A 13,028-nucleotide genomic window follows, 5' to 3' on the forward strand; every position below is an offset into this window, starting at 1 on the left:
ATTGCCCACTTCAGCAGTGCTTTGACGTACTTAATCTGTTTCTCCTTCCCACAGGAAAAGCTTTGCCAGCAGAAGTACAATGTCTCCTGCATAATGATCATGCCCCAGTACCAAAGGCAAGGATTTGGAAGGTTTCTCATTGATTTCAGTAAGTGAAGTGTTCTATTTACACTTGTGATCCAAGGAGCTGATGGCTGTTATAAGAAATTGTAACATATGAAACTTTATTTAACTTGCTTTGTTGTTTTTATCAATAGGTAATGGGATTTCTGCTTATATTTACATAGGATAGAAAAGCTCCCTGAAGTGAAAAACTTACTGCTGCTCTGTTATTGTACTTGAGGAAATTGAGAATGGATCTCTCGGCAGTAATATTAACTCACAAAGCTATTACCCTGAATGAATTGTCTAAATTACTTTCTATTTTGCCTTGCTCATTAGTATAAGAAGAGGCAATTATTTGTGATTATAGCTAAAAAGGTGTTAGTCCAAGGCATTCTCTACATTCTAGTATTTCTAACTTACATTTTCTTTTAGCTAAAAAACTGTTTTAGCTGAAGGATTGCTACATAGAAGGAATGTATTTTGGGTTTTGTCTTGACGTTCATCACTTCCTTAGTGGAAATTGTTACCAAAAAAAGTGTAGGTGCTCACGGCTGTATATGTACTTGCTGCTTTATTTTGTTGTCTGACCTGTTAGAAAGCTTCAGGAACACTTGTTTAAATATAGATTTATTTATTTATTTTATTAATTCCCCAAATCTTTAAGCTGCAATGAAACTCCAAACAAAATTGTCTAAAGAAACTTCTCAGCTGAGTGTCCTCCGTACTACTGAATCCAGCTTTCCACTGTAATTTAGAGGGAGGGTGATAAGGAATTTGTGTATATTGTATATGGTTAATTTTCACTATTACTCATGTTTTTTAAAGCACTGTAGAATTACATGACAATAGAGATAGTTAAGATAATAGGATTCCTGCCCTGGAGGTATATGCAAGAACGTTAAAATGCAAATAATAATACATTGCAGTATAACAGCAGGACAAAGACAATAATTTGAAACTGTAGAGTGTTCAAGTTCTGTGTCTTGTAGTGTTCTACGCAGCATGACTACCCTAGAGTTCATAAAGATACTTAGTATGTCTCATCATTGTATGGCTTTATAAAGTCTTCACTGTTCCCCTGTGAGTTAGGTAAGGATGGTTCTGGACCACTTAATCCACCATTGAAATGTAGCCATCACTGGAGCGGAACACAACAGCTGTTCCATTGTGTGCCTTCTGCAACCTTTTAGAAAAGACAGTGAGAAGTACTGCATACTTCTGGAACTGCAGAGTTAACTTTAAGCTTACTTAGGTAGAAATTGGCCCTATTTTAGGATTAGGATCTCTTCTTGCAAAAGGAGATGGGGAACTCTTACTGGGCACAACTGGTAAGTATTTCTAGGCTTTTTCTTTGTTTGTTACTCTGTGGTGTCTTTCAAAAAAAGGACTCTCAACGAACGTTATTCTGGTTGAGTTTTGTGGTAGTTATGTCTACAAAACTGATGGCACAGCTATGAAACGTGGATTCCACAGAAGGTCTGGATGTGGATATGCTAGGTCTCTCTGCATCTGTGTTCTGTTACTGTGCCACATGCTACTTAATCTGGAAAAATCAGTAGGGTGTTCTGTCCCTCTTACCCTTCTGGAAAAATCTGGAAGCACATTGGGTTGTTTGAATCATTAGGATTTCTGTGATAACTTGCAACATGACCTAACGGTATCCTTAGCATGAAGCTTATCAGGTGCTATTCTTGTGCCTTTACTTTTTGCAGACATGTTTGTATCACAGGTATAGGCTGCAGCTGTGTGCATGCTGGGCATAGTTCAGAGACCAGCTTTATCTTGTGCTGTAGCTAATGCACTGCCCACTTGGTGAGCACAGTGTCAGTCCTTCAGTACCTTTCCACAGTGCTTTCCCTTTGTTTTCTGGGCAGAGGTTCCCTTAACTAACTGGGAATCAAACGGTCTCGGTTTCCAACAGAATGAAGAACTGAGAGGTGACTGAGAAAGTCTGGCTCAGTAGTGGAAGTGAGGTGCAAACAAGTGAAATGCCGTGAGAGCGCTGTTTGTGGCTGTTTTTCCATAGGTGTAGAAAGGAAGGTAAAACTTCAGGGCTTGTTTTCCTAGGTTGTGTTTATATTCTTTTGCAGGATGGAGGCTGAATGCCATTAAATGGGGCAGCCATAGCCTCATCTAGATTAGTGAGTGAGCCCCAAATCTGTCTTCATACAAAAACCCTTCCAAATCAATTATTTACTCTTTTTCTTGGAATTCTATTTGTGTTTCTACTTCCTATGTTGTAATTAACTGACTACCATCTTTTTTGTACTTCACCCTTTGTGTTCACTTGTGGTCTCCTGAGAATAAGTTGCTCTAACTGACCTGAGAAGATGGGATATAATAAAATCCCAGTTATTATTCTAAACGTGAATGAGCAAGTTTATCATAGTTTAAAACATTTTTTGCCAGTAACATTATCTAGATTGTCATGTTCTCATAAAGTTATTGGAAGATAAATTTTATGTGCTGAATGTTAAGTCTTCATTTGTTATGTGGGGTAATGCATCTAAACTGCTCTATTTTGAATTCTGTGAAGCAGTCACTGGTACTTGTCTTTTTTATAATAGCAACTGGAACAGATTTTAGACTAAAATAATAAAAATGTAACTGAGCAAGTAATTTTCAGAAAATTATAGTTACAAACCACAAAAGGGAAGGTCTCAAGAACTGTGTGCAAGCAGTTGACTGCTCACATTACTTTGTATATATCTAGACACTTGACAGAAAGGCTGGAAAGAATGCGGCCTTAAGCCACTACACAACTCCTGCTTTGTCAGCAGTCTGGTGAAAATGTAGCTTGTGGTACAGAATTTGCTGCTCTTTCGGTGAGTGAAATGCATTTGTTTGTTCAAGTTGTGATGCATTCTTTTGTCTTGAGCTAATTTAATCTTTGTGGATGAGTCTATGTGGTCATCCTATAATTTGGAAGTGAAAAGAAATTCTTTTGTTTTGCTAAAGAAAAACAAGTATTTGTTTTCTTACCATTGATTTTTTTTTTTTTTAAAAAAAACTTTCTGGTAACTATATTTAAACTTATCTATATTTCAAATAGAAACTGATAATACTGATTTTTCTTACTCTGTAGACAGCAACATAAAGCTTTGTGTAAGGTCTACCTATCTGTCTTTTCAGGAATCCATAATCTCACATGTGGAAAAAAGATTTTTAGCAAGAGTACTTTAGCTTTTGTGAGAAGAAAGCGTATGTCATGTCATTGGTCATTTAAATAGAAATGTTATTTTTAAAAACACAATATATGCATCTGTATCTGTTCCATTTTTTTTTAAGCCTGGTGAGTTTTGGGTTGGTTTTTATTGGTAGGGAAGTTACAGGTTTTGACTGTGATAGAAACTTCTTGAGCTCTTAGAAATGGAAAAAAAGTTTAGTTCTAAATATTTATCAGAGAAACTGTTGATTTGTAAAATTGCATACTTGATCCTGCTTCATTTTGCTTGATTCACTTTAAGTTAAAATCAGTTTAACCTGGTTTGTGTTCTAGAAGCATGTCATACTGAAGACAAAATGGTTTACGTGAAGTCTTCTTTTTATTTACACAGAGTATGCTTTATTAAATATTATTTTTGTAACAGTCTGATTTTTCACAAAGTGAACCAAATTTTTACTTGGAATGTATCTAAATGTACAAAAGCAGTTCCTGAAAATGAATAAGGGTCTTAATTCACTTGTTATATTTATACCTTCCTGCCTTTTACAGGATTGATAATTCTTGCTGGACTTCTTAGATTTGACTTTTTGTTTTGTTTTCATTTCCTTCTTGTTCTTGTATTCTGTGAGGTGGACTGGATTGTGACTGCAGGGTTGTTCCTGAGGGAGAATAATTGACTTCTGCATCAAGCTTTTGTATTTGCTGTAAATTAAATTTTGCGCAAGTGGACTCCAGCTTAAGTTGATCCAGAAATAAACCAGAGAGCTTGCTTTTATTATATAAGATCCTGTTCTGGGTTTGTTTCACTTCATGTCCATTTGTGGTGATACACAGCTGTCATTCCTGTCATGAGGATTATATATACTTGCATTTGGACGAGTCTGTATACGTCCTCTGTCAGTTCAGCCTGCATTGCTGTTGTGGTTCTGACAGTGCAAGCACTGAAGCTACAGTATTGTAGCTGCTGCTCTCCGTGCAGTCCCATTTCTTGTATAAACTTTAGCAGCTTCTCTATATAAGAAGTTTTTCTTTGCTTTCTTGATTTGAGCTCTCACAAAGCCTGAGATCTTCGTATGCTTTCTATTTCTATTCATTAGGCTGCAGTGCCAAAAAATATTAGTCTTTCTTTATTTGGCATATCTAACACTCAGTTCAGTATTACTAGAATGGAATATTGTAGTATTTCGTATTTGTTTTCTGTTAAGTGTAAAGCAATCTTTTGATTCACACTTCCTCACAAAGCTCATCTCATCGCAGTCTCATATTTCTGCTTACTGGATTGCAAATTCCATGCTGGAGGCCTAGCAGCAGTTGAAGGAAAAAAAATGCATGTAACAATATTAGGATAAACCTTTCCAAGTGTGCTGCCTAGTATGTTGATGATTCATTTGCATCACAGTAACAACTGGGTTCAATGCTGAGGAGCAAAGTCCTTGATAGCCTTTTGTTATTTATCTTGAGGGTGCTTCTGGTTCAATTGATTGCAGCAGTTTCTTCCTCCCCTTCAGAATTCCTTCTTTTCATTTGGTTTATTTGTTCATTGTGAAATGATCATTCTTGCTGGAGAGAGAGGAAACCTGTTTTAATAATGCTGGGATTCTATTTGGACTACATGTGTTTTATTTTGGGTGTGTGTGGGTTTTTTTGATTCACTTGTCTGTACCTTTGGGAAAGTTACTGCCGACTCTGACCTTTTGTATCATTTATTGCATGCAACTTTTAATGGCTTTTTTTTCCCCATTAGATTGAACTAACCGCTGACTCCCTTCTGGGATGTGTAGCTCAGTGTTTTTTGTGAGGGAGACCTTGATAGGGAGCAGTGGAAGAAACAAACAATTTATATTCATTGAGGAGTTGTATTCTGGTGTAGGAAAAGTGGCTATGTTAAATGTCCTTGTTTGCTCATTTCCGCAAATCTAGTATCTGTTTCTTGGTCAAGTGTGTTTTTGTCTTGTTCATTCAAACAGGTGAGTAAATCTTCCAAGTCCTGATTTGCAGTAGCAGCACTTGTGCAACAGCTAATGTATAACACCAGGGAAGGCAAGTTTCCAAGGGATGAGAGGAACAAAAAATTGGCTCTACAAGTAAAGGGAAAATAAACTGTTAATAAAAGCTATGTCTTTCCTCATAAATGCTTTTCATAAGTAACCATCAGGGCAATTGATAAAGGAGGTCGCTACCATTACTGATACTTACAAATTGGTAACTAGAGAGAGATTGGTCCACTGTTTTGCTCCAAGTCAGTTAGGTTAGTAGCAACATTCATTAGCCTACCTTGCTTCTCAATGGGAAATGACTCAGCAAAGGCAAGTGAACAAGATTTGTTGTGGAGTGTTCATTTGCTGTTTACAGCTTTCAGGAACTTGATTGAAGATCCGGAGCTACAACCTGTTTCTTTGATCTCAGTTCTAGACCTGTCCTGTCCTCCACTGCAAATTCCTACAATTGCTTGTACATGTGCAACCGTTCAGGTGTTTTCGTGTGCTAAAGCTCAATCGGTGAAATATTCTGGGCTAAAAGCCGGTAGGGAGTAAGGACAGATGTGTCCTTAAAGGTGTTTGTTAAATTCAGATCAGGTAGTGATCCTGTATATGCTTTTCATTGAGAAGTAAGGGATGGTGATGGGGCAATAGGCAAAAAAGGATGGGTACCTTTGTAAAGTGCATTTTTGAATTCTTTTCAGTTTGCACTTGTTTTGGAAGATCTGCATCTCTGTGTGGAAATGTGGAAGATACTCATTGCTTAGGGCTCAGTCATGCAGAAGTGGTAAGCATTGTCGGTTGAGTCCAGAGAGCTACTTTAGGCACAAAAGCTGCCCCACAAGCGTCAATGTGTAACATAAACCTGTACTGATGAGTATGGGGACAGTGGGTTAACTTCTTATTGCCAGCAGTTTTGAGACAGTTTTGAAATAAGCTGAAAAAACTGTATTGCATGAAACCTAGGATAGTCTTCAGGCACAGTTTAAGGAGGTTGTGAAGAGCATGAGATTTTCTTCTGGTCTCTAGTGCAATTTTTTTCTTCCTGAAAGTTTGGTAAAGAGCTGGTCTAGCCTGTAAAATTGGCTTTTCTGTGAAAGGGAAGAGGTTTGGTTTCTGCTAAGCTTGAAGAAAATGAATACCATTCAAAAATAAAACTGTTTATTTCTGAATATGATCAATTCAAACAGCATTTTCTCGTCTAGGATCAACTAGCTATTTCAAACTTCCTCATTGCTCCAACACTTTAAAAACTCTGTCTGCTGATGCAGACAAAAGGTTAGTTTTGATTGAAAATAAGAATTTATTTTAGACAATTTGGGCCTAGTTTTCTCATTCATGCCCATTACTATGTCTTGGGTTTTGCAGTGTCTTCAGAGGAATTGGAGTTGAGCTTTCCATGGCTAGTTGCAGTTTGGACAGTGAGCTCTTCTAGTTCCATCTTCCACACTGGCTTTGTGGTCCTTTGGTATATTAAGAAGGTTTGGAAATGTTGCTGTGCCAGAAGATTGATTTCATGACTCTCTTGTCTCTGGTTCCTGCTGTAGTGTTTCTAGGTGCTCTGCTTTAACAGCAAATTGGGTTGCTCCTCTGTGGAAACCTGAAAAGCAATTACTTTTTGTGAAGCCTCATGTTGGTGAAGTCATCCAAAAAATCAAATTGAACAAAACTTGAAACTGGTGATGGACTAAAATTTGGCCTGTCATTTAGGGCAACTTATGGCTGATAGATGATACTAGCATTTGAGAAAATGTCATCCCTGTTTTGAAGATGAGTAATTTGTTTTAAATAGAATAAATATGTTGGAATTAAGTGGTGGAATAGAGTAAAAAAGCTGCCTGAGGTTTTTACAGTGCCTCTGAGAAAGTATTTTATCAGTAAAAGAAGAGCTTTGGAAAAGGTGACAAATTTTCTATACTGAAGGGCTTTCATTTTTGGTAGGAAGCTGGAATGAAGCAAATGAGCAAAGCTATTACAGTATGGAAATGGTATTGTTTCTTCTTTAAAGAATACTTGAACACAGAAACAATGAGAGACTGTTAACAGAAGCATGAAAAGGGCAAAAGAGGGCAGAAGTGATGAAGAGACATACAGTTTTCTCCTTCATTATGATGAATCCACACTATTTCTTTGCTGTGTAGCCTTAGCTTGTGTTGTTTTAAGTAGCTGTGTAGACTTGCCTTGTAGTAACAGGCTGGGCGTGGGTGGGTAACTGATTTAAAACTATGTATTGAGTTGGAAACAAGACACAGACCTTGAACTGAGAAAACTTGTGTTCTTTATACTAATTAATAAATTAACTTCTGGAAAACGAAGCAGAGCGAGGTGGAGGGGAGGTAAAGGTGGATGCTGTAATGGAGCAAATATCTTAGGAGAGATCAGAGGAAGTGTGTTCACATGTATGGCATGTAAGTTCTGGTATGGTTATGGAACTGCTGGGAACCACTTCTGATACCTGCCTCCTGTTTAGAGCTAGGCCCAGGGTGCAGTGAGCTGTAAGTGGTTGGATCTACTTCTTTGGCATGTGTTTATATAGAATTGATAGTCTAAATCCCGTAATCTAGTTGTGAGAAACACTCACCTATGTAGTTTTTAAAAGAGGACAGTCTGTGAAGCAAAGGTTTATTTCAGCACTGGGTGCACGGGAGATCACCTCTGTGATCCTCCTGCACGCACACTGGTTAGTCTCACTTCCACATATTTATTTAGGGCAGTCATGCATATTTGTGCCATTTCTCGGAAGTCATATATATTCAAATTATTTCCCCGAAGTTATTTACATCTATACCCTCCCACTTGTATCTGCGCACTGTTCTCTAGGGGTCTTCTTTGAGGGTCGTGGGATGAAGGCTCCAAGTCTTCCTCTCGGTTGAACTCCTTCTTCCAGCACCTGCGCTCTATTGTTTCAGTTATATTGCAAACCCAAGTCGACAGTTAATCCTCTCTTTCTTCCATATAAGGGCAGGAAGGTGACAACCAGGTAGAGACTAATCATGGCTAAGATAAGTGGTGTCAGCCAAAGCAAGTTAACTCTATACCCGAATATACATTACCGTGTCTCCGTCCCAGTACTTGGAAACTTACATTCTTTCTGACCGCCTATGTGCTGTGGCTTAAGCAAAACTACAATACCACTTATCACACTGGTCATGGGAAATAATGCTTTAACCAGAAAGTAACCTTTTGGAAAAACTACTTTAGGAAAATCAGAAGGAATTTTGTATAAGTGTTTTAATCAAATATGGATATGAACTAGAAAAAAACATTTGAAAAATGAAGGTGTCTGTGGAACCATGAACTCTTTTTGTAAATACCTCTTGCACTGTTCTTTTCCAAAGTCTGGCATAAAGATGTTTTACAGTTTGCTGTAACCAATACTGAAATACAGCAGAAATACAATCTAGGAATAAACACACTTAAAAAAAAAAAAAGTAGTTTACAGTTATACTTTGCTGTGCCCTGTAAGCAGAATTGAGATGGGAATGAAGTGGGAAAATACTTTTTTTTTTTTTTTTAAGATAAAATTTGTTTTAACCAAGAGCATTTCGGAATTCTTCCCTTTCTCACATTACAATCCTGAAAAGAACTGTTTTATTACTGCTGAGGGTGTGGCACACAACAAAGGGTGAGAATGAGAGGCTGAGGATGGAGAGGAAGAGTTTTGTTTTTGTTTTTGTTTTTTTTAAATAGGCTTTATTGGAAAAATGTATTCTTAAACTACACTTAAAGTCAACACCACAGTTTAAAGGTCTGTATAAAACAGGCCTGTGCAATTTCTTACCTGTGGTGGCCCATGTTGAATCATTCTGGTTTTTTTGGGGGGGGGGTTGTGTTTATTTGTTTGGGGGGGTGGTTGTTGTCTTTTTTTTTTTACTGTGGACTGACTTATGTACCCCAATACAGGACAGTGTCAGTCTTCTGGTCATTTTTGTTGGTGTGTTTAGAGCTGTACTGTGTCCAAATGAAAGGTTGAATTACCTGCCTTTTTTCGTGGTTTTTTTTTTGTGTTGTTTTTTTTTTTTTTTTTTTTCTTTGAGAGACTTGAAAGTGTCTGTCCCTGGGAGCTGTGAATTTGTGAGTAAGCTGGAATGCTGCTGCTTATTTTATGTGCTTTTCTTGATGATTGATTATGTTGCTGACCTGAAGGCATGAGTTTGGCCTCTCCTAAATAACTAATAAGGAATGTTCTGTCAAGCTGAGATTTAGATGAGGGGGGAATAAAGATGGATTTTGAATCAAGCTTTGTTGACTTAAGATTATTCCAAGAAAATCAGCCTCTTGGGAGTTCTTGGCATCACTTTTATAGAGCTTCAAGACACTGTGCATTTATCAGAACTGCAAAAGAAAGCAGGCATGTCACTTCAGATACAGAAGCTAAGACTGTTTTAACTCAAGAACATCTTTATTTCAGATAGCATTGAAAACAGCTAAAAGGCAAGGCCAAACATGGTGACAATGAAAACAAATGTTTATTGGACAAAGCTGTCTTTGTAGGTCATTGGAGAACAGGAGAAGCCATCTGCCGAAGACTGGTGGCTGAAAACAGATTTTAATTATGTAGTGCATCTTTAGTGATCAGGAATTTCTACTTTTGACTGCAAAGTGTTATGTTGCAACAAGTCAGTGGACACAGTGGTATTTTGTAGCCTGTTGCCCTGTTGTTGAGGCACAGTGAGATGTCTCACCTCAATGAGATAACCTTGTGGCTTTCTTAATGAATGTCTGTCTTTTCCGGTGCCACCACAGTTATCAGGCAATTCTACCTTCTTGTAAAGAAATTATTTTTTTGTTTGTTTACTGCTATTTTGAGTAACAGTAGCTATTTAGCAGATTGCCATGTCTTGGGCTTAGCTTTTTGAAGTGTGCTGTAATAGATGGATTTTTGTGTTCAGTGCTTGGTAGATAATGTGCGCTTTTTTGTCACGCAGTTTCTGTACCTGCTGGCTAACTAGATGTGAGATTCCGTAATAACCTCCTTCATCTGTTGGTTGGTTCTTCTACATCTTACTCGGTTAATTCCTTGTTCTACAGCATGCTTTAGTAGAGCAAATGAACAGCAATGATACTTTGCTGCTCACGTAAGACAAACACAGTTTGCATCTTCTGTTGTGTCTTACAGAGCATGTGTGTCATGACCACTTACCTGAGCAAGTACAGTATTTGCAGTGGTTTCCTAGATGTGCCTTTTGACTTCTCAGTACTGACTCCCTGTTTCACTTTTGTTCATGTTCTTTAGTACTACTAGGCTATCTTTTGTAGATGTGAATAAAACAATGATAGGAAAAGCTCTTGAGCTCTGCAACTTGGTTATCTACTCTAAAACAGTTAAAACCATCCCTGATACAGTATTCGTCCAGGGCATCTGTCGCTTTCCAAGTGTGATAACAATTTTCCTGAGCCATGAATCTGGGACAGTTACATTAACAGCCAGGTTAACACTCTAGCTGAGAGTTGGAGCTTAATGGTATGGATGCCATGTGTCTGCGTTGGCCTCGGTGCCATGTAAAGGTTCTGGGCATATTCAGTTTACTTGTTACATTAGGCATAGCCTCCTAGGTCCATCTTCCTGTCTTGTCAATTGAGTCTTGTAGGACTATGTACTGCCTATAACAAGGCAAACAGTATTTTCTAATGAGCATCTTTGATATATTTTTAACAATGGTATTCATGTGCTGTCAGCATTAAACACCAGAAGGTAAACGGCAGTTCTTAAAGGAAATTCATTCAACAGTTACAGTTGTATAAACAATTTACTGTTCATTGTCACTTATTTAAAATGTAAATTTAAATAATAACGTAAAACATAAAATCGAGAACAATCCAGCCTTGTTAATGATCTTCTAAACTACTTAACCTACTGACAAATTTATTCATCCAGTTGGTAGTCAGGACTGATGCCCTCTGTGCATCCAAGTCTTCCTTGTAAGGGTACTTCAATTCCTTTTCTCTTGCTTATGCTTTCACTGCACTTACAAGTAGTCCACTTCGTACACAGAACCTCCACTCAAGGGGTTTGACAACTGGCATAGGTGAAATAAGTGTTGGCCAATTAATTCACTCAAAGGGTGCCTTTTGTTGGTATGAGTGTAATGCAGTCATCTACCTTTCCTTCCCTTCACGAGGGTCATTTGTTTAGCCCTGACCTCTTCTGTGAAGCTTTCTATAAAGGAACTAAAGGTTTTGGGCCCCCTGTGTTGAGTTTACTTGAGGATGTGGAAAGGAATGAGAGCTGGCATTATTTCTTGTAACAATAATGAGAGAATCTTTGGCTTACTCTGTTCATCACGAAGAAAGCTTTTCTTTAACCAGACAAAGAAGAAAAGAGAACGTAGCAGGTTGTTCACTGATCTAAGCATCTCAAGTTACAGCTAGTCTTTTTTTTTTTTTTAATAGTGTTTGTGTGGATCTTGGCGTTGGGGTCCTTTGAAGCTGCCTCAAAAGTGCTTTCAAAGAGGGTACTACAACCTACTTAAGGTCCTCTATCTTTGACCTTCATCCCATTGACATAGACAAGGACAATTCAGAGACACACAGAATAGTTATGGAAAAAATGGTAACATGTATTACTGTTTTAGGGATCTTAATAAGCTCACACTTTCAACTTACCTATTTCTGTCTTCCACTCATGGTCATACCTCTGAACTTGGAATGCTGAGCTGACCTAACTGCATTGAGCTGTCCTATCTGAATACTCAGCTGTTTTGATTTTCCCAGCTACCCTTTTAAACCTGTGTCTTCACAAGTTGTTCATATAATTTCAAATCAAAGTATTTGATGTTTTATAAGACAAAAGGAAGTCTCTTAGGATGACTTGAAATGCTGATTTGAGGGAAATCTTCACTTTAGATACTGTTTAAAAACAGTTACTAGCACTTGCTGTTCTTTCTGATCTCTGGTTTGATACAGAACATTGCATGAAAACTTCTAAGTTCTTCCTTTCCATATTAAGGGACTTATTTTACTTGGTTATGTTTCAAACAAAACAAAGTTTAATGGAAAAGTGCTTGATTTCATCTGTCCGAGTCTGGCAATTCGTTTGTGGGGGCTGACTTTTAAAGAGACAGAGAAGAACTCAGAACATGCAAGAGCAAATAGTTCACTGGTTGCCTCTCTTGTTCTGGGCAGATTCTCACGAATATGTTTTCTTCTGACACAAATATTAACAAAATATAAATAGGAGTTGAACAGTGCTGATTACATAAGGGCAATCTTTTGAGCACAGACTATTGCTTGCCACTTTGAGAAGGGCTCCATTTTGTGACTAGGCGCCTCTGAGAAGTAGATCTCGAGTTGTTTCCAAATTCTGGCAGTAGTTTGATTTTGTTGCGGCTCTCTTGTCTGCTCAGGGTTTTCAGCAGTGTGTTGGCATCTTTAAAGTGTGTATCTGAAAAGCTTTCATAAGTAACTTGATTCTGTCTTCTGTATGAGAGTTACTTTGGTGGTGTTGGGATACCTTTGCTATATCTGGAAGCATAGGTAAGCATTTATATGTGTGATTGTGATGTGCATGCATAACTATGAACCTGAGACTGACAGGTTTAAGTTTTACAATGCATGAAGAAAAGCTATTATCCTTATAAATGAGACTGAAGTCCAGAATGCTAGCATAGCATTAATTTCTCATTTTGCTGATGTAGTATGTACGTTTCTAAATCACCTTCTGCTGTGAAGGCTGCATTCAGTCTAAAATTGGGGAAAGATCACTAGACTAAAATCTGTTCTTACGATCCAAGTAACCTGCTCCTATTTGGCTCCCATTTTCATGACATCAGTACCCT

At 37.8% G+C, this 13,028-nt stretch overlaps 1 protein-coding gene across 1 annotated transcript in view; it reads left to right on the forward strand.

The window, feature by feature from the left end:
- KAT6B (K(lysine) acetyltransferase 6B) overlaps positions 1 to 13,028 on the forward strand; it is a 57,821-nt gene that overhangs the window by 23,878 nt on the left and 20,915 nt on the right. Inside the window, exon 11 of the mRNA XM_009701701.1 lies at positions 55 to 148. Coding sequence (XP_009700003.1) covers positions 55 to 148 — 94 coding nt within the window. The remainder of the gene's footprint in view (positions 1 to 54; positions 149 to 13,028) is intronic.

This window comes from Cariama cristata, unplaced genomic scaffold, assembly GCF_000690535.1.
Source record: "Cariama cristata isolate BGI_N322 unplaced genomic scaffold, ASM69053v1 scaffold20096, whole genome shotgun sequence".
NCBI lineage: Eukaryota > Metazoa > Chordata > Aves > Cariamiformes > Cariamidae > Cariama > Cariama cristata.